Consider the following 19,602-nt stretch of genomic DNA (forward strand, 5'->3'; position numbering starts at 1 on the left):
GGCTGGGCGGTGGAGGGCAAGGTAGGAAGAGGAGTGAGGCTGCGAAGGTGCGGGGGTGGAGGGAATGCTTGCCATTTATCCTGGGAGCCATAGGGGAAAGTAACAGAGGAGTGAGGGGGCTCCGATTTATTTGCCTTTTAGGGAGAACTCTTTGGCTCCTCTGTGAAGAGTGGATTGGAGAGGGCAGGCCGAGGCAGGGGGAGCCTTGGTGAGGCTGATGAGAGATGAGGGCAGTAGGCGTGAAGATTGCAGATCAAGCTGAGCACTATTCAGGATACAGAGTGGAAGAAATTGATCAGATTTGGGGACCACGGGCCACCGAGGGAGGAGGGCTTGGCTTGAGGCTGGAGTCCTGGAGGGAGGGTGGGCAGGGATGAGATCACACTTGGAGTGGTGAGCTGGAGGTGGTGGCAGGCCAACCCCGGGGAGACAGTGTAATAATCAAGCTGCCATACAGTGCTGGAATCGCCCTAAGCACTTTTCCCTGATTGTCGATGTCACTCTCACAATAAACCTAGTTGTTTCTATCACCCCAGTTTGAAGAGGGGGTTAAACAGAAACTTTGAAGAATGAAAGCGATCTGTCCAAGAGCAAATGGTGAGGTTGGATAGAGGGGTCCAGAGCTCAGCAGGGCGGTACAGCCTGTAGGGACAGTTCCCTAAGGACCCTCTGGACTCTCTGTAGTCACAGATCTCCGAGGGGCTGTGGGAGGTGGTGTGTTGAGCCAGGATGGTCTTGAGGCTATGGGTGAAGACAGAATTATTAAGCTTTGAGGGCTGAAGGTAGCCTAGGATACCTGGGGGAGTTTGGGAGTCTCTGCGTGTCTTCAGAATCTGCTGGCAGCCGTGGAGTGCTGTGGAGATCTGGGGAGGCGGTGGGGACTCTGGGTGACATCCTACAGGGTTAAGTCTGGGGTTTTGAAAGAGGACATGGTTTTCAGGCCTCTGGTAAGATCTGAGTGTGTGAGGGAGTGTTATATAGGCCTGTAGGAAATAGGGAGATCATGGGTGTGTAACATCAGTGCTGGGAGGCGGGGGCGGGTTCTGTGGGAGGGTGTCTTCTAGGCCATAGGATCTGAGAGGAACCCCTGTTCCTAGTGATGCTCAAGCTTCAGGGAATTCAGAAAATGTTCCTCATTTGATTTCCCCCCCCCACCCCATGGCAAATGTTGGGGTTGTGGCAAAGCTGCTCAAACTCCTGAGAATGGAGCAGATGACAGGGCAGGGCTGAGGCCACAAGCCTCCCATGGGCCTGCCCATGGCCACTTGACATAGCCCCAAACGTGGACATAGCTCATGGTCATGTCACATCCTAGGCCTGAGAAACTCAAAGCAAACCGCACCCCGCCCCCGCCTCAGCCGTACAACACACTCGGGCTTAGAAACAGGGGACCACGTGGCCGACCATTTGGAACATACAATGTGCGGGCCCCTCATGTGATACACAGGAAAGATGGGCAGGGAGGGGGGCAGTGCGGGCAGCAGGACCTCAACCTAGAAAGAGCTCCAGTCAGACCAGCAGGAGCCATCACCACCCCACGTCGACCTTCCCACCCAGGTTGGTCAAGCCACTTCACATCTTGGAATTTCTTGGCTGGAGCCATGATCTGGATCTTTCTTCCCAGAAGCGTCCCAAAGATGAGCCACCCAGAGAAGATGCCTTGAGAGGCATGGTCACCATCCCCAGGTTTCCAGATGCCCCCCAAAGGGGGTAGCAGGCTGGATGGTCACTCTCTGGCCCTGCGGGGTAGGATTTTTGAGAGGAAGGAGTGGGAAGTCTGAATTTGGCTTGACATGAGAATTGGGTGAGAAAACTGTCCTCAAGGGAGTGGCTGCCTCAGGTACTGACTGCCAATGGAGTTCTGGTAGTGATCAGTCACCTCAGGTGCTCTCAGGGACCCATCAGAGTAACCTTGAAGAGCCTTGATGTTGGGACTTCATTCCTTCAGGCAAAAGGGAATGTTAGAATCCCCTTGGGGGCCAGGCCACTGAGCGCAAGTGCCTTATGCTTCTGTTTTCTCACACATACACACTCCAGCACCCAGAGCAAGCAAGGCAAGGCTGGTGTTGGAGACTGAGCCTTGGCCCTACCTCCCACCTGCTCTCTGCGCTCTCTGGGACTTCACCAAATCTTGTCCTTAGGACCCTGGCATCTATCTGGACTGCCAGACCCATTCTATTAGAGCTGGTGAGTTGTGCTGGCACAGAGCAGGGGCCTGGGGCTATTTACATTCTCTAGGACAGAAAGATCCTCTAGGACCCTGGGCACAAAACTGCTCTGACATTTCACCTCCCACCCACCCCCAGGTGACCTTGAATCCTTCAGGACCTTAGGCAGGGTGCCTTGTGAGAGTAGAGGCTGCTTATCCCCATGAGGTTAGACTTCTCAGGTAAGGGATCTGCGGTTCACCTTACCGTCTCACATCTAACCCAGCCTCCGAATTTTGCCAGAGGCCTCCTAAAAAGAGGCAATGCAATGGGGCTAAGGGACGCTCTAGAAACCCCAGCCCTAACCAAGAGGAATAGATAAAAAGCATGGGTGCTGATGGGGGAAATGGTGGCAAAGAGGGAGTTTGCTGAAAGCGGGAAATACAGGCTCCCCATGAGAAGGATCTTCACAGCGAAGAAGTCACCTGTAGCAGGGTACCTGGGGCACCGACAGACGACCCTATCCTTCCCCCTGCCGCCCCCACCCACGAATCAAGAAACCAGGCAGCGAGGCTCTGGGGGCTGCTTTTATGGGGACGACCTGACAGAGGGCATGGTCCGTACAAAACCGGGAACAATACATACATATATATATTATATACAGAGACGCAGTCCTGCGGGGGGGGCGGGGGCAGGGGCGGTGCCGGCCCGAGAGGCCGGAAGCGCCCCACGGCCCCGCCCACCTAGCCCCGCCCCCTCCCTCTGCCTCGGCAGGGGACGTGAAGCGCAGGGGCCCGGGTACTGAGACAGCCAGCTCTTTCAGGGGGTAGGGGCACGTCTGGGGGCGGGGGGCGGTGGGGAGGGGGCCGAGAAATACTGATAGATGGCTTGGTCTATTTACAGGGGACGAGAAGCCCAAACGGATGTGATGGGGGCTGTCTGTTTTTAAAAAATGAACAAAAATCCAGTCTGGGGCAAGGGCAGGAGGAAGAGGCAATATGAGAGATGGATCCTGAATGGGGAGGGGACCTGGGGGGGGGTGTCTCACCTCCCTTGGTCCAAGCCCCAATTTGGGGTTAAAGTGGGGAAACGGAGCGGATTTCACTTAGAAAGCAGGCTGCCAGTAGGGCAGCCCTGGTCTCCAAAAAGATGAGTAGTAGTAAAATTTTGCCCTCCAGTCAAAACCTTGGAAAATTGTGGGTGTGGGCTCAGTGAGGCTGAATTTGCGATGTTAGTACAAGGCTTCCAGGTGTGGCCCTGGGCAGGGCAGGGCCTGGCTCTCCAGTGGGAAATATTCCCCTTGCCTACGACCAAGGGCTCTGTAGCCAGGCCCCCTAAGCTGACCTCTCCTCCCTAGCCTTCCCAGGCTTGGCCAGGAAACCTGGAGCCCAGGGAGGCCACAGAACAGTTCCAGGAGGAGGAGGAGGTTATGGCTATTTGGCACCTGGGGGTGGGGAGGCACAAGGAAAAATTGAGGGCTGCTGCCCCAAGAAAGGGGGAGCTGGGAACCAGGTGTCCTGGACTCTCCCCTTTTCCTGAAGGGTGCATGAGAAATCAGTGCAGGGCCAGGCCCAGCCTCCAGGCTCAAGGGTGGGCTCTATCCCTCCTGGGTGGGGGGACCAGGATTGGGGGAGGTGTGGAGGCAGCCCCTCCCAGCGGGAGGGTCAGAATGCAACAGAGACAGCACAATGATGGGGGACAGGGAAAGGGCCAAGAAGGTAGAATCTCAAGTCAAGAGACCCAGGGGCCACCTAGGAGCCCCGTGGGCAGGGAGCAGCCTCCAGGTGGTGAGATGCTGGGAGAGCCCCCAGCCCCATTCCAGTCCAGAGACAAAGGCTGGAGGTTGTAAAGTCTGGCAGTATGGTCTGCAGGTCCTTGTGTCCATCCACCACCCAGGCCAACCCTCACGTCCCTTGGCCTCTGTGCCTCAGCCCCATAGGGCAAGAAGGAGGCCGTCCTTCCAGCCACCTCTGTCTGCCCAGGCCCTCTGGTCCCTGAAGCTGGGGGAGGTGGGGTGGAGGGTGGGGAAGTCGGGGCACCTGTCCCCAGGCTGGTAGGGGGCGGGGTGAAGTATTGAGGACAGGGGAGGGTGGACAACAGGAGGGGATTAATTATTGTCCGGTCAAGGAATGATTCCTGTTAAGTAGAATTGGAATTCCTCAGTGTTTGCAGGTTTCCTTCCAGTTCTGAGATCTGGCAAACAAAAGGGAGAGGGGGTCAGGCCTGGATACCAGGCAGGGGCCCTGCCCGTTCTGACCCCCTAATAGGGACATGACCCTGAGCCAACAGCATGACTCCCTCTCTCCCCCCAGGATGCACAGAGAAGGGACTAAAGGGGGGCTTCTCTGCTGCACCCTCCATAGGCCTCTGCCCCCAGGGCACCCTGAGCCTACCTTATCCAGGAGCTTGTCCATCTCCTCCTTCCTAGCCAGCTCTGACTCTTCCAGAACCCGGCGCTGTGCGGTCTCCTTTTTCAGGAACTCGATCTCCCTAGAGATTAGGAAGGGACACACTGTTGGTAACAGTGTAGAGTCTGACTTCCATCCAAGGAGTCTCAGGATCCTCAGCCCTGTCCTCAGCCCCACCTGGGCAGCTCTGTCCCTCTTATTTAGGTGGGGAGGCCCCAGCTCTTCCCAAAGCCTCTTGGGCCTGACTGTGCTGGCTTCCCTGCTGTCGTTCTGGGCCCAGGTACCCCCACCACGGGGCCCTCTAACTTCTGTGCTCCTTGCCTCCCTAACTCAGCTGGAGGTGGGGAGGGGCTGCCACTAATGGCCTCTCAGTCCTCCCAGGGCCAGGACCCCCCCACTCCCAGCCCCCTGACCACGTACTTCTGCTGGTAGTCCTTGATGAGGCGCTTGGCCTTGCTGTACTTGCGCTCCAGGGCCTGGTACTGGGCCTGGGTCTCCCGCAGGTGCTCGTCCACAGCTTGGCACAGGCTCTGGGCCTCGCCCCAGTAGCCCTCCAGCTTTTCCATGCGTTCCTTGTTCTCCTCCACGCTCTGCTCCAGCTGGGCCTTTTCCACCCGCCACCGTCCCTTCTCCTGCTCTAGGCTCTGCAGCTGAGGGAGGAAGGAGAGGCTATGGACTGGAGGTGGCCACAGGGAGCTGAGGAGCGCCCCCATCTGGATGACTCCCACTGATGGGGAGCCCACTCCCCCTCCAACAGCTAACTCTCCTTGGCTGAGCCTAAGAGCTAAAAGCTGGAGAGGGAAGAAGTGGGGGCTCAGCCGCAGAGCCCCCAGCCAGGACCCCCACACTGTAGCACACTCTATCGGGCAAGAGGCCCAGATTAGTCACTGACTCTGTGACCTGGGGCAAGGCAACTTCTGTCTTAAGCCTCAGTCTTCCCATCTGTGAAATGGGACCTATCCCTGCCTTGCCAAGCTCACAGGGCTCCAGGAAGATGGTACAGGCGAAAGGGCAGGCCAGAGGAGGGTCACCATTGCCCTCTGTCCCCTCTGCTGCTCTGGCTCTGCTGACCAGTCCCTGTCTCTGTGGCTTCCTCCACAATCCTGGCTCCTCTCCCACCTTGTCTCCCAGCTCCTCACAGGCACCATGCCCCAAACCCAACCCCACCTGCACAAACCTAGTCCTCCTTTCCATGATCTCACTGCCACACTGGCACTCAGCTTGTCATCCAACCTCATGGGCTGCAAATGCCACTTGCTGTCTGTGCCCCAGACACTTGGGCCTTCCCGCAGACCCTGAGAACTGCCCGGTTCCCTCTGGCCATAGGGCCTTTGCCCATGCCATTCCCTCTACCTGTAATGTCCCCACCGTCCTCCCTTCCCACCCCATGCTCAATAGTTCCCACCAGCTCAGCCCTCCACTCTCGGTTCAGTGCATCACTTCCCCGGAGAAGTCTCCTGTGATGTCCTCCAGCACCATCCCCTTCCGCACATAGCCCGCTGGCTGGATCAGCCCCTCCTCCCCTGCTCTAGGAGCTCAGCAGCTCTGTGCTCTCCTGCAGAGCCCCATGTCCACTGATAAGGGTCCGGACAGCAACAAGCGCACTAAGCTACACAAGGGCAGGGATCAAATTGGCTTCTGCGCCCTGCAGGGATGGGAGTGGTGCGTGGCACTTGGCAGGCAGTGTCTACAAGTCAAAAAGGAGGAACAGGCTTTTGACCCCCCCCCCACCCCCTTCCCGCTCTGCAACCACCCAGGAGCGTGCCTATCATCTCAACTTCAGAAACCAGCTCCAACCTGCCTTTCCTCTCCATACCCCCTGCCTGCCCTCCAGGCAACCCCAGCCACCATCCCCCCCAGGACACCGCCAGGGCCTCTGAGTGGAAGACCAAAGCCAGAGTCCTTTGTGGGGAGTCCCGACCCTGCCAGCCACAGCCCCCACCTGGTCCCCACAGGAATGGCAGCCACAGCCAGCTTCCTCCAGGGCCTCCTCCAGGCTCAGCCTCTCCCCCACCAGGGGCAGGGGTGCCCTTCCTCAGCCTCAGTCACTAACCCCTGCTTGGCCCCTCCCACCAAGGCTCAGCTGTGACCTTGCCTGTCTCCATTTGGTGGGTGGGCCATGGCCGTGCAGCCCTCACGAGCTGTCTGTCCCTGCTACACCGGAAGCCCTGTGGCAGTTGGGACGCCTCGTGTCCAGGCCCAGCAGGGGTCCAATGCAGGGCGTAACAGAAAGTGTGCAGATCAGCATGCTGGCGAGCCCCCAACATGCTTCCAGTGTCAGTGCGTGGCACATACACGTGTTTCTGTGTGTCAGGAGCGTCCCCATCTGGGAGGGTCAGCACCGGCCCCTCCACGAGAATGCGCAAGGCCTGTGACACTCTTCCAGAGAGACGGCTATGCCCGTGTGTTTCACAGCCGATGGAAGAAGAAGGGGTCTACGTCTCTACGTGTCTGGGCTGCTGCTCCCGGATATCGTGTCATGCGAGGCCTGGGTCCGCTGTCTCCATGTGACACGGAGCGGGTGTCTCCAGACATCTTGGCGAGCAGGCCTGGGGTCCATGCTGGCATGGGTCAGTGTATCTGGGTAGTTTACAATGATTGCTGGGCCTGCTTGTAGAGGACGGGTGTGGGACAGCCAGAGTGGGAGGACATCTACGGTGACCTGGTGTCCCTTGGTCTAGCAGCTGATAGCTTGACTTCTTATTCAGCACCTTTTACAAACCAGGTGCTCTGCCAAGGATTTCATACGCGTTATCTCATTGAATTCTCACAATGGAACGCACTGTTACCATCCCATTCCATGGGGCGGGAGACTGAGGCCCAGAGCAGCAAGCGGATGGTGGCACACAGGCGTCCAGAGCTCAAGGTTTTAACACTAGGCTCCCCTGCCTCAGAGGAGCTTGTTCTGTGTCTCTGTGGGTGACCGACAGTGCCAGTGTCTGCAGGGGTGAGGCTGGGGCGGGGGGGGGGGCTATCCCCCCAGCCCTCATGCCCCCTCATTCTTACCTTCCTTTTCAGCTGCTGGATCTCTGCCTCAGTCACGGCATGCTTGATCTGGAGCTGTGGGGGCAGAGAGGCAGGCACTTGGCTCTGGCTGGGTCAAGGCCCACCTCTGCCCTCCGCCACCCCAGTGACCCCCCTCTTCCCACCTCCTTGAACTTGTGCACCAGCTTCTCGGGCTCCATGTCCACAGGGGACAAGGCATCCTCGTTTTCCGCCAGCTCAAACACCTCGATGGCCATCTCGCCACCCGGGAACGTGGGACTCAGCTCCTCATCTTCGTCGGTGGCATATTCTCCTGTCTGCAAAGGGAGCGTGGAGGCTGTGTGACCTGCCCACCTCAGCCTCCCTGAGCCCTGACGAGCAGGGCTTAGACTGGCCACAGTCCGTCCGCGTCAGACTGGGAGCTACTCAGGGCTGTGGGTCACGCCTCCCCCATCAAGCTGGGGCCACCCCGGTAGCGTGGTCTGTCTTACCCCAAGAGCCCAGGGAGTCCCCTGAAGGCACAGGTAGTTCCCCCATGAGACTGGGACCCCTGAAGAAAGAGCCTGTACTTTTCCCCCCTCACGCTGTGGGTCCTCTGAGGTCTGGAGCTGCCTCCTTCAGATTAGTTCCCCGGAGGGTAGAGGCCATGCCTTCCCCTCAGAGCAGGAACTCTGAGAGAACCGTGTCTTTTTGTAGGAACAGGAAGGCTCTCTGAAGACAGAGTATGACTCGCCCGTCAGACTAAGGGCTCTTTGAAGGAAGGGTCTGTATCTCCTCCCTCAGTCTGGGGACTCCCCCAGGATAAGGCAAGGTGTCCTGGCCTCCTTCAGGAGGCTTGGGAAAGCGGCAGAGGCAGGATGGGTGTAATGCTCCGTCCAGCCACCAGGGGGCGATGATAATGCCAGCCAGGACGGGAGTCCCTACCTCCTCGTCGTCCTCCCCGTACTGGGCGTATCTCTGCTCCATCATCTCCCGCTGCCATCGCTCCTGTTCCAGGGTCTGTTGAATTAGCTGGGCCACCTCGCTCTGCTCGCCTGGACGCTCCCGGCCAATCATAAACCTGAAGGGGCACAAGCGTCATCCCCCTGCCTCTGTCTTAGGCTGGTGATACCATCCTCCCTGCTGGTGTTCTCCTCTCCACACCCAGACCCTCCCAAGGGAGGGGAAATGGGATGGCTGAGTCCAGAGGCCTGAGAGTATTAATAATGAATGGGGAAGCTGGGGGCCCTTCTTGGGTTTCCTTCCCTGGACAGCCAGAAGGCCCACTAACCCTCACTGCCAGGTTTGGGGGAGGGGTGGGATCAGTCAAACCCCCTGCTGGGCTGCAGGGGAGAGGCACTCAGGGACTGCCAGGGCTGCTCAGGGGCTGCCAGGGCCGGGGGCTCTCCCTCCACCACAGGGTAGAAAACAAGGCAGGGAGATGGGGCAGCTGACCCATCCCAGCAGCCTGCTTCCCCATTCCCCTGCCCTGGGGCTGTGGCGGGGTGTCCTGTGGGAGCTCCAAACCTCCAGGCTTCAGGAAGGGGCGGGATGATGGTGAGTGGAGATTAGGATGGAGAGGAAATAGTGGAACTTCCAGGCACTAGCCCCTCCTCTCCGCCGCCACCCACATCCTGTTTCTCTCTACCACCCTTTCCTGGGGGCAATGCCCCTTTTGGAGAGGGCAGGGAGTGGTCCCTGAGTGTTATGCCAGAGAGCGACCCAAGGAGCCTCAAACCCAGTTCCCTCGGTTGACAGGCCCCAGGGAGGCGAGTCCTCCCAGGATTACACAGCTGGTGAAGAGGGAAGGATGAAGTGCCTGTGGGGGGACCCCAATTTGGTTGGCATTCTCCCAGCACATCCCGGTTCTCCAGTGAGTGGGTCACGGGCAGGCAGGGGAAGGAGGCCAATCTGGAGGCACAGCAGACCACAGGCCTTGAAGCCCGAGTGCCGGTGGCCAGCAGCACTCAGGGGCTTGGGAGAGGATGGTGGGCGTGGGCCGGGGCTGTGGGCACGGCCGTTCCTTCAGGCAGGAAGGCCGTGGAAGCTCCTCTATGAGGTGGACCACCTAGAACCCTGTCTGGGTGTGGGCAGGCGGGCAGGGATGCGGGATGAGGACCAGGCCTCCAGTCTGCTCCCACTCCCCACCCAGTTGGGCTCTCCCGACCCTTACCGCACTCGACCCTTGGTATTCCGGAGCACGGAGGCTGCGAAGCTCTGGGTCACTCCAACCAGACTTGTACCATCCACCTCCACTAGGAGATCATTCACTTGGATCCTGGGAGAGGCCACACTGGTTAGGGGGGGCCGCCACAGGAATGGGAGTGGAGGGAGCAGTGGTCTCCCTCCGTCAGAAAGCTGAGGCTCAGTCCCCACTGGGTCCTGGCACTTTGTCTAACTGGCACAAAGTGCATGGGCCCAGAGGGTCAGGGATCAGCCAGACCCACCACGGGGCAGTGAGACCTGGGCAAGCAAATCCGACACAGGCAGGCGGGACTAAGCACACTTCCTGTGATAATCACACACTTGTCCCCTCCTCCATCACACCCGACGGAGCAGTGTGACACCCACAGAATTCATGGCCACCACGCACGTCCAAAGCACAGGTGACACACAGTCCTCTTACAGGTCTGCAGATTTTCTCCCAGATGCCTGAGAGCCCCATGGCACACTCTTGTGCTCGCCGCACCCCGAGAAAGCCCCCACCATGTGCTTGGTGCGGCAGCAGAAGCCCTGGTTCTCCACCCCAGAAGGAAAGAGGTGGGGGGCGGCAGGACCCCGGCTATCTCCTTCCTCCACTACCCTCCCCTGCGAGCTCCAGGCCTTCTCTCAGGGCTCCTCTGCAGAAGCAGAGGAAACGGCCTATTGTGAGTGGCTCTCCCCCTTGTGCCCCGCATGCGGGCCCTCTCTCCCATGTGCACACACTCCCCACGCGGCCAACAGCCAACAGGTGACCACAGGAATGGCTCTGGGAGTCCAAACTGGGGGGAGGGGGTAAGTGAAAGAGCACTGGCTGTCACCATCCTTTTGTCCACCCCTCATGCCACCTGGGCCACAGCAGGCAGAAGCTCTAGCAACATGACCCCAAAGTCACCCAGCTCCACAGGGACACCCAATTGTCTCTGTCATACGGAGGGGGTCTGGGTTTGAAAGTGCCTCCACAAGGCACCTCTGATACCAACTGCCAACTTATACCAACCCTGGGGATGCCCCAAAGCCCTTCCCCCTTTCCTCCTTGACACATACGCAGTGGAGTGGACCACAGAGGGGTCACTGGGCTACCCAGGGCTCCAGGAGGCCCTCCCGGAACCTTCTGACCCCTCCAGCCTCAGAGGCCAAACACAGACCTGCGTGCTCATACATGCGCACACACAAGGAGCAGCCTCCCCTGTGGGCAGGCCACACACCTGGACACCCCCTTTGCTCTCGAGGCTCCGGCCATGCCTGCCTGCTTTCAGTCCCCTTCCTGGAACCTTTCACACATTCTACTCCCTCAACCTAACTGCATCCTGCTCATCCTCAGGCCTTAGCGCCAACATCACTTCCTCCAGGAAGCCTTCCCTGCTATCCAGAGAGAGCAAGTCCTGCTTTTTATGCCTTCACGCCCCCCCACACCAAACTTTTCCCACATTTTCTGTGTGTCCACTTGGATGTGTGTCTGCCTCACCACAGCACATGCTTCCTGAGGGCCAGGGAAGTCGTCACTGACTCCTCTGGGCCTGCCTCCAGCCCCACCACAGAGCCAGCGACTCAGTATTTGCTGAGTGAAAATAAAATTTAAAAAGAAAAAAGTTCAGATGTATCCACCAGGAAGCCACACTGGGGCCATGATCTCCCTCCCACAGCCCACACAAGCCCCAAACCAGGGCATACGATGCCTCTGCACAGCCCCCTCCCCACATTCCAAAGAATGTAAGCGCCACGAGGGCAGGGGTCCCACTGGGTTTGTTGGCTGCCTCAACCCCTGGACCAGCACATGACTCTGGAAGGCTCCACCCACACCTGAGCCCCACACAGATAGGGGCCCCTCCCCGCTCGATGGGCAGCCTGCAGCAGACAGGAGGTGGGGGAGGGGGTACCTGCCGTCCCGGTGGGCCGCACCGCCCTCGGTCACCGTCTTCACGAAGATGCCCAGCTTCTCCAGGCCCATGTCCGCCCCGGCCCCCATGCCAATGATGCTGATGCCCAGGCCCTCAGAGTCTGTGGAGCAGAAAGTCGGGACAGGCGGATGTTGGGGGGTGAGAGTGAGGTTAGGCGTCCCAGACAGGGCTTGCAGGGGACAGAGTGAGAGGCCCCCCCCCATCCCCCGCCTCACCCCAGGGCACGGCCCGACCTCAAGCAGCAGTCCCCACACTTAGGGGAGGTCCACAACGGGGCAGGGACACCGTCCCGTCCACCCCATCTTTGCCAAGCCAACTGGGAAGCTCCTGGTTTGCCCCCTGCCCTTTGCCCCTTGCAAGAACACATGAGCAACAGGGTGTGTGGCGGGTGGCCTGGGGTGGGGGTGGGGGTAGCAGGGGGGGGGTGGCAGGGTCTAGAGACAACTGTATACACAGATGAGGGGCAGAGAGGGGTGGAATGGCATGGGGGTAGCCACAATGGGGTTCTTCTCTACGCAGACTCACCCATGGAGTCTCCATGACCCAAGACCTCCTGCTCGTCTTTCCAGAGCTGTCCCCTCCTGTCTCATGGGCTCTGACATCCAAACTCTTATCTCCCCCCACCAACAGGCTCTTCCTGCCGCCACTCCCGCCTGGGGCCTCCAAGTCACCTGGATTCCTCCCTACCCCCCTCACTGTCTCGGCCAGAGCCCAAAAACCACCAGCTCCTGCAGATTCTACCTCCCAAGGATCTCTCGAGCACACCCACTCCCCACACGGCCAGCAACTCGTCCACACCACCGTGGGCTCTCTCCATCCACTTGGGACCCTTCTCCCCATAGTACAACCTGAGGTGGTCTTTCTCAGATCCCTTGCCCACGCCTTGCCACAGTTTCCCGTCCATGTGAGAGAACAGTGTCCTCCACGTGGTCTGTGAGGCCCTGAGTGTCCTTCTTGCTCCGGTGATCAACATCTCGCCAAGCCCCTCCTCTCTTTCCCACACACTCTCCTCAATTCCCATCTTCAGAGCTCAACGCAAGCATGACTTGCTTGGGGACCCCAGTGACCCGAGTCCATGTGCTATCTCAGTGCCCCTCCCGCCCCTGCCTAGCACCTACTACAGTGTATAAGGACACACTGAGCCGTGACCGCTGCTCCCTCACTGCATGGCCCTGGGGACCTGGCACTCGCAGGAGCGCAGGGTGTGGCGGGGGTTGGTGGCGGCAGCTCTGGCTGCTGGAGTCTACGCGGCTGGCGGTGCTGACAGGGGCCCAGGGCAGGGCTGGCACCAGAGAGGAGACCCCTGCGCCTCCTGCAGCCTCTCACCCTTCTCCAGCTCCACGGGGAACAGCTCCAGCCTCTCTACCCGCTTCTCCAGCTCATACTCAGCCGAGGCGGCCATGGGGTCCACGTCCTCGTTGCGCCGGTCGTAGTCCTCGTTGGAGTAGGTGCTGAACACCTGCAGAGGGGCTGCTCATCAGAGGCAGGGGCAGAGCTGGGGCCCGGGGGCCGCCACAGCAGGTGCCCGGCACCCCTCGGCATTCCTGTCCTGCTGCAGGCCTCCCCCTGCCCCGACGTGACCCCAGCTCTGATGGCAGGCCCTTCTGGTGCTCCAGCCCACGGGGCAATGGAGAAAGGGACAAATTGGCCACATCTACACCATTATTCTCTCCCACAGCCGCAACTGGTGTGAGCGTGGCTGCTGTAGAAAGAAAGGAAGGGCAATCCTCGAGAAACAAGCCGACTCAGGAGGCCAGATCCCCAGGTCTGAGGCAGACCAAGAGACGGGGGCAGAAGGAAACATGGGGACCCAGAGAGCCAGACAGAGGCAGACGCAGCCAGTAGGAGAGTGGAAAGAACAGGCTGAGCAGGAGCAGGGGGCAGAGGAGGAGGGGAGTAAGAATGGAGAAAATCCTGGAGGAGGCCAGATGGGGAGAGGAGGGGAGGGGGTGTGAATGCGGGGACAGCAGAGGGAGGAGGAGAGAGAGAAACAGAGGAAGATGGAGGGGCACCCAGGACCCACCTGACCTGAACGTCTAAAGTTGAGGCTGGGGTGGTGGAAGGAAGCAGGAACGGTCACCTCCACCCCACCACCCCCAAGAAAGGGGCAGCCCTCCCCTTGAGGTGCAGGACATGAATGGGGCAGAATGCCAGACCCACATGACCTTGCCTACAAGGCCAGACCTCAGTTTCCCTCCAGAGAAGCAGCTCCAAGGTGTGCCCCTATCCCCAGTGCACTAGAAGGCCTAGGCCAGAGGCCCAGGACCCTAGTGAAAGCAAGGAGCTGGGGGAGCAGGCAGCCTCTCTGACTTTGTCCCCAGTGAACCCGGCCTGCCTGGGTGCCCCAAGGCCAGCCCTACCTTGTTGTCCCCTGTGTCTCTCTGCTGTCTCCTTCCTGGGTCTCTCAGCGAGATGAGGAATTCTAACCCTCCTCCAGAACAGAGAGACTAGGGCAGGGGCTCTGGGGGAGTGCCTAATTCTGGGTCCAGGCGGGGTACCCCCGGTGGGAGGTTAATGAGTGCCATTTGGGGTACCATGACATGTTCACGCTTCGCTGCCTGCAGCGACAGGTTGGCACCACTTGGAGCCAAGCAGGCGCGAGGAAGGGGTGGGCAGCTCTATCAGACAGCCAGGACTGAGGCCTGAGCAGCTGGAGTGGAGCACCGTGTCCCCAAGGCCCCTGCTGGGGCTCCCTGTCCTCTAGGAGCAGGTCCATGGGCACCGTCGCAGGCAGCAGACTTGTGTCCCAGCCTTTGTCTGGGTTCACCCGGTGTCATCTCCCAGTCCCCCTCACCCGAGCCTCTCCCCGGTGGGCTTTCACAAGATGAGAAGTGTGGCTGGGAAGGGCCTGTGTGGTCACTTCACTCACTGCCCTCGATTTCACGACAGCAGAGAAATCCGAGCGCAGGCCCTTAGAGCTCCTCGCCTGCTGGGCAGGGGTCAGACTGCCCTCCTGACATCTGGGGCATCTGGCCTCCGCGCCCCCTGGCAGGAGGGGCCACCCAGTCTGCACACAGTAGAAGATGCCAGGTCTACTGCCAAGGTCACCTGGCTCAGCCAGTGGTGGGGCAGGGTGAGACTGCACCCAGCTGAGCCCTGGTGGCTCGGTCACCTGTGACTCCGTCCCCCTTGCACTCAGGTCCTGGGCCTGGCAAGCCAGCTTTGGCCTGCTTTTGCATCTGGTGGTCTGGGTCAACAAAACCCCTCCCCAATGAGTGTGCACAAGCCAGAGGACACACTGTGACCTCCAGAATGCCCTCCCAGCCTGCCCTGTGCTTTGCCCGCCCCTCTCTTCTCAGCTGATCAAACCCTGCCCCTTGCAGGACTATGGCTCTGAGGCCCCAGACCACCCCTCACGTTGCCCACCATGATGTGCCCAGCCTATCGGTGGCTTGTGCCCAGTCCCCTGCCCCAAGTGACAACATGGAATTGGGCTCTCTATCCTCCGCAGAAGACGCCATAAAGGCAACAACTGGGTCATCCGCAGGGCACCAGACCCAGGAATCCGCATCAACACAGGGTGGGGGGCCGGAAGGGGGAAAAACGGGGACCCACTGTCCAGGGTGGGGAGAAGGAAATCCCCAGCAAAGTCAAAAGTCAGACACACCAAGGAGGCACCACAGACCACTGGCTCCCACACTCCTGTGAGCAGCAGTCACCAGGGAGTTGGGGAGCACTGCTCCGAATCATGTGCTATTTTTACCCAAAAATCAGGGTAAGGTGTCAAATATAGACAGTCAAAGGCCCAGGACTGAAAAACCAAACTCCATCTCTGATCAGGCTGCTCAGAGAACTGGTCATGGTGGTGCTGGTTGGGATTGGGGGTTGGGGGGTCCTGATTCCCTCAGTGGTCCCCACCTCCTCCTCAGATCCCAAGAAACACCCTCATCCTCAATTCCATCCAGGGTTCCTTAGCTGTCAGGACAGGGAGGGCAGAGAAAGGACTTGTAAGGTCACAGCCCCAGAAGGGGGAGTGCTGGCCTAGCGGGAGTAGCACCTTTTCAGGCCTCTGCTGGGGCGGGGGCGGGGAGCCGGGCAGCCGCTGATGTTCTAGGAGGGCTGGGAAGAATCGTGGGCAGCCTCGGTGTCCAGAAGCAGTTATGGAAACTTTGAGCAAACAGACAAGGACTTGGCTGGGGAGGGATAAAGGCAGGGTCCAGGCCTAGGAGAGTCTAGGGCCTGGACAACCCCGTGCAGCCAAGCTGGTGCTGGGCAGCCTGGGGCACTGAGAAAGGGCTATCTAGGCTAGATGTGCCAGCCAAGACTGGAGGGTGGCAGGAAGCAGGGGTGACCTAGGGCTCTTAGTTCTTCCCGGGAATGCCCCCCCCCCCCCCCGCATCGGCACTGTTGTGAGCATCTCGGGGCACTGGCACAAGCCACAGACCAACTGCTAAGACTGCTGGTGGGGATGCGGACACTGAGACCCCCAAAGGGGGCAGCTCCCATCCATCTTTCAGGGCACCCAGAGAATGTGGCAAGAGCACTTGGAGTTCGCCAAGGCCATGGGAGGTCTGCCCTACCCAGCAGCCAAGAGCAAAGGTATGTGGGCAGCTGCCAGGCATCCTGGGGGCTTTCCCAGCCCCACCCCTCTCTCCGGTGCCCTGCCCCTGCCCGAGGCCCAGCCCCTTCATGAGCCAGGCCAGGGGCCTGCTGCCTGCTGAACCCAACACCTCCACCTCCCCAGCTGGCCCAGCACAGACCCCAGGGAACAGGGCCCCAGTGCCAGGCCTTTCCCCCACCCCCAGTCACATGGCCCCAGCTCAGCTCACCCTCAAAGATCTGCTTCCCTCTTTCACTTCTGCAAACTTGGGGTGGGGGCTACAGATAGGACCGAGGAGGGTTGGTCCCCTACACCTTCGTTTTAGGAAGTTCTTGGCTCCTCCCTCCTCTATAGGGGAAACGCAGGGGGTGTTCCTAAGCTCCCCCATCTCTCCCCCCCAGTGGAGTAAGGACCAATGTGGGGAGGGTCTCCTGAGGGGACACACACACACACACACACACACACACGCCTTCCAACCACCCAAGCCCTAGCCTCTGGAGAAAGAGCGCCTGGGAGAGGAAGGGGAAGCAGGTGTCCCAGGATGTGGGTGCCGCAGAGCCAGGGCGAGGCATCAGAGGAACCTGAGGACAGGTCAGGGCAGGCCGCCCTCATCTCGGGCCTGAAAATCGTCCCCTTCTGACAAACAGCTGGAACTCCCCCACGCCCCCTCGGGGTGGTAACTTCTGGGAAGGGGGCTGGGTGGCAGGGGCTGACTCAGCCTGCCAAACCCGGCTGGTGAGGCGGGGGCGACAACGTGCACGTGGCAGGGGCGGCGCGGGGGCGGGGAGGGGGGCTCACTTACTTGGATGGGCGCTGTGCTGAAATGGATCTTCCGGCTCGGGGCTGGGTCCTCTTCTTCCGAGAGCCCTGGGATCTCCACGCACCCCGACTCGGGCTCGTAGGGGGGCTCCCCATCCTCCTCGTCTTCTTCGTCGTCCTCCTCCAGGGCACTGCCCCCAGAGTCCTCCCCCAGCCCACTGTAAGCGCTCACGTCCACCAAGTCCGCCTCCGAAAAGTCCTCCTTCTTGGACTCATCCGCCTCCTCAGGGGCCAAGTCCGGGGCCCGGCCGTTGCCCACCCCTCTCTCAGGCGCCGCCACCGTCGCCGTGGCCTCCTCGGGGGCCGCCTGGGCCTTCTGCTCCTCGCGCGCGGGGCTGGCAGTGGTTGCCAAGGCGCTGCCATTCTCCAGGGCCGCGTGGACCGTCACCTCCGCCTGAATCACCTCCCCGGGCGCCGCCTCGGCCTCCGACTCCCCGCTCTCCTCCACCTCCACGGGCTTAATCTTGCGCACCTCCCGGGGCTTGGGGGGCGGCCGGGCAGGGGCCACTCGGTGCTGCGGAGGCTGCTGCCCTGCGGGGCCGCGTTCCTTCTCGGCCGGCGCATCCCCCGACGGCGCGGGCGGCGGCGGCGGCGGCGGCTGGAACACCCGGGACCGCTTACTGACCAGCTTCGAGTTGACCTGGGGAGCCCCGGCGGCCGCAGCCCTGGGGAGCCCGGGCCCACGGTGGAGGCCGGTCCTCGAGTCGGCCTTCTCAAAGACGGCGCTGAGCTGGCTGACCGTCGGGGACACGGCGTCGGCGTCCAGCTTGTCCAGCGCCTCGGTGCTGCCGTTGAAGCGCACCACGACGTCCAGCTTCCGGTCCTGCAGGCCGGCGCGCTCCTGCCTCAGCAGCCGCCGCGCCACAGCCTCCTTGTCGCTGCCCGCGGCCGCTGGGACGCTCCGTTCGAACAGCTTCCGCGTCTCCTGCAGCCGGGACGGCGGGTGCGGCGGCGGCGCGGGCTGCGCCGAGGGCGCGGGCTTGGAGTCGAAGCGGCTCACGCGCTCCGACACGCTGGTGCCCAGCTTGAGCAGGGCGCTATGGTCCACGTTCTCGTTCAGGCTGCTGGCCCGCGGCAGCGACAGGCGCACGCCGCGCTCGGGCGCCCGCGGGGCCTCCGTGGGGCCCGCGCCGCCGCCCGCCTCGCCCGGCGGCCCCGCCGTCGTGCCCATCTGCAGGAACATACTTTTGATGCGGTGGACGTTGGAGCCATATTTCTTGTGGTGGGCCGCCTTGGGCGCCTCGTCGGGCCCGGGCGCTTCGGGCGGCTTCAGCGCCTGGATGCCCGCCTCGTAGGCGCTGCGGTGCGGGGAGGCGCTCCGGAGGGGACCCCCGGGCCCCCGCGGCTCCGTCTTCATCATGGTGGGGGGAGACGGGGGAGCATCCCCTCGCTTCCCGCTCCCCCCCTCCAACAGGCGGCTGGCCAAGTCGGGACCACCGCCCCCTCCCCCCCCCGAAAAGAAACCCCGGAAGGCCTTTTTTAGGCTCCCCCCAAACCGAGCTGCCAAAAACAGTTAACCCCGCTTAAAAAAAAAAAAAAAAGGAATAAAAAAAATCGCCGAGCGCCCTGTGTGGGTCGCCTCCCCCAATCCAGCTGCCACAGACAGCCAGCCCCTCTTTCAGAGCCCGAGCGGCCTGCTACGGTCGCCCCCACCCAAATTAGAGAAGCGGCGGCCGGGGCCGGTGGGACCGCGCGCCCTGCCCGCGAAGCAGCGGCGGAGGCGCCGGCTCACATCGTCCGAGGCGGTGTCAGCGGGGCTGGCAGCCCGGGCGTCCCCCACCCCGGCCGGGGGCCTCGGCTCTCGGGGGGCCCGGCACCCCGGCGCCCATGGCTGCTCGGCCGGCCCGGGCCGCTCTGCCGCCGCGCCACCCTCCCTCCCTCCCTCCCCCCCGCGCCCCGAGCCTCGGTCTTTCTCTGGCTCTGCCGGAGCGGCGGCTGCCCGACACCAAGCGGCTGCCCTTCTCGCCGCCGCCGCTGGGGGACTGGCACCTCTGGGTCCTAAAGGGATCGGATTTCCGGGGCCGGAGTCTGTGAGCCCTCCCCTTCCCCTCCTCCGGAATGGATCCCCTCCGCTGCCCGTCCCTCTCCGACTGCCTGACGCTGACCCCCCGGTCCTGGCCTGTCCTCTTCAGCCCTTCCAACCCAACCTCTGACTGCGGCTCCTCACAACCCACAAAAGCACAGCCCCACCAAATATTAGGGGAGGCATGCCAGCCCCAGTGGTCTCAGTGTGGGCCCTTCTCCTACCCAAATGGGAAGGGAGATTAGTGGGGCGGAGCAAAGGATGGTTGCCTTCAAGGTCCTTGGAGTTCCCCAGTGTGGTTCAAGACTGGCAGCATCTAAAACGCTGGGCACTTGAAAATTTTTTAAATCCAGATTTCTGGGCCCTCTCCAAACTTTGGGAAGCAGAAGCTCAGAGGCTGGCCCAGGAATCTGCATTTTAACAATTTCTCCAGGAGAACCTTTTGCAATCTTCCAAGGTGTGAAAGTTTAGCCCAGGTTTGCTGGCCTTTTGGTTGAGGAGGAAGAACAGAGAAAGGAAATGGTCCTCATCCCCCAGGTGGCAGCCCAAAGCTGGCCTTTGCCCTTTGGCAGTTTGAAAGGGGGTGTCCTGTCACCAGTCT

At 61.1% G+C, this 19,602-nt stretch overlaps 1 protein-coding gene across 1 annotated transcript; it reads right to left on the reverse strand.

Moving 5' to 3' along the window:
- Positions 1–3,342: 3,342 nt before the first annotated feature.
- Positions 3,343–18,856, reverse strand: PPP1R9B (protein phosphatase 1 regulatory subunit 9B). Its single transcript, XM_047708079.1, has 10 exons — positions 16,962–18,856; positions 12,946–13,078; positions 11,599–11,719; positions 9,693–9,797; positions 8,465–8,600; positions 7,705–7,857; positions 7,562–7,615; positions 4,976–5,205; positions 4,541–4,637; positions 3,343–4,340 (listed from the first exon to the last, which is right to left on the reverse strand). Exons 1-10 carry the CDS (start codon positions 18,336–18,338, stop codon positions 4,287–4,289), a joined length of 2,460 nt encoding a protein of 819 aa, XP_047564035.1. The 5' UTR covers positions 18,339–18,856; the 3' UTR covers positions 3,343–4,286.
- Between the last annotated feature and the right edge of the window lie 746 nt (positions 18,857–19,602).

Source organism: Lutra lutra, chromosome 16, assembly GCF_902655055.1.
Source record: "Lutra lutra chromosome 16, mLutLut1.2, whole genome shotgun sequence".
In the NCBI taxonomy this organism is placed as follows: domain Eukaryota; kingdom Metazoa; phylum Chordata; class Mammalia; order Carnivora; family Mustelidae; genus Lutra; species Lutra lutra.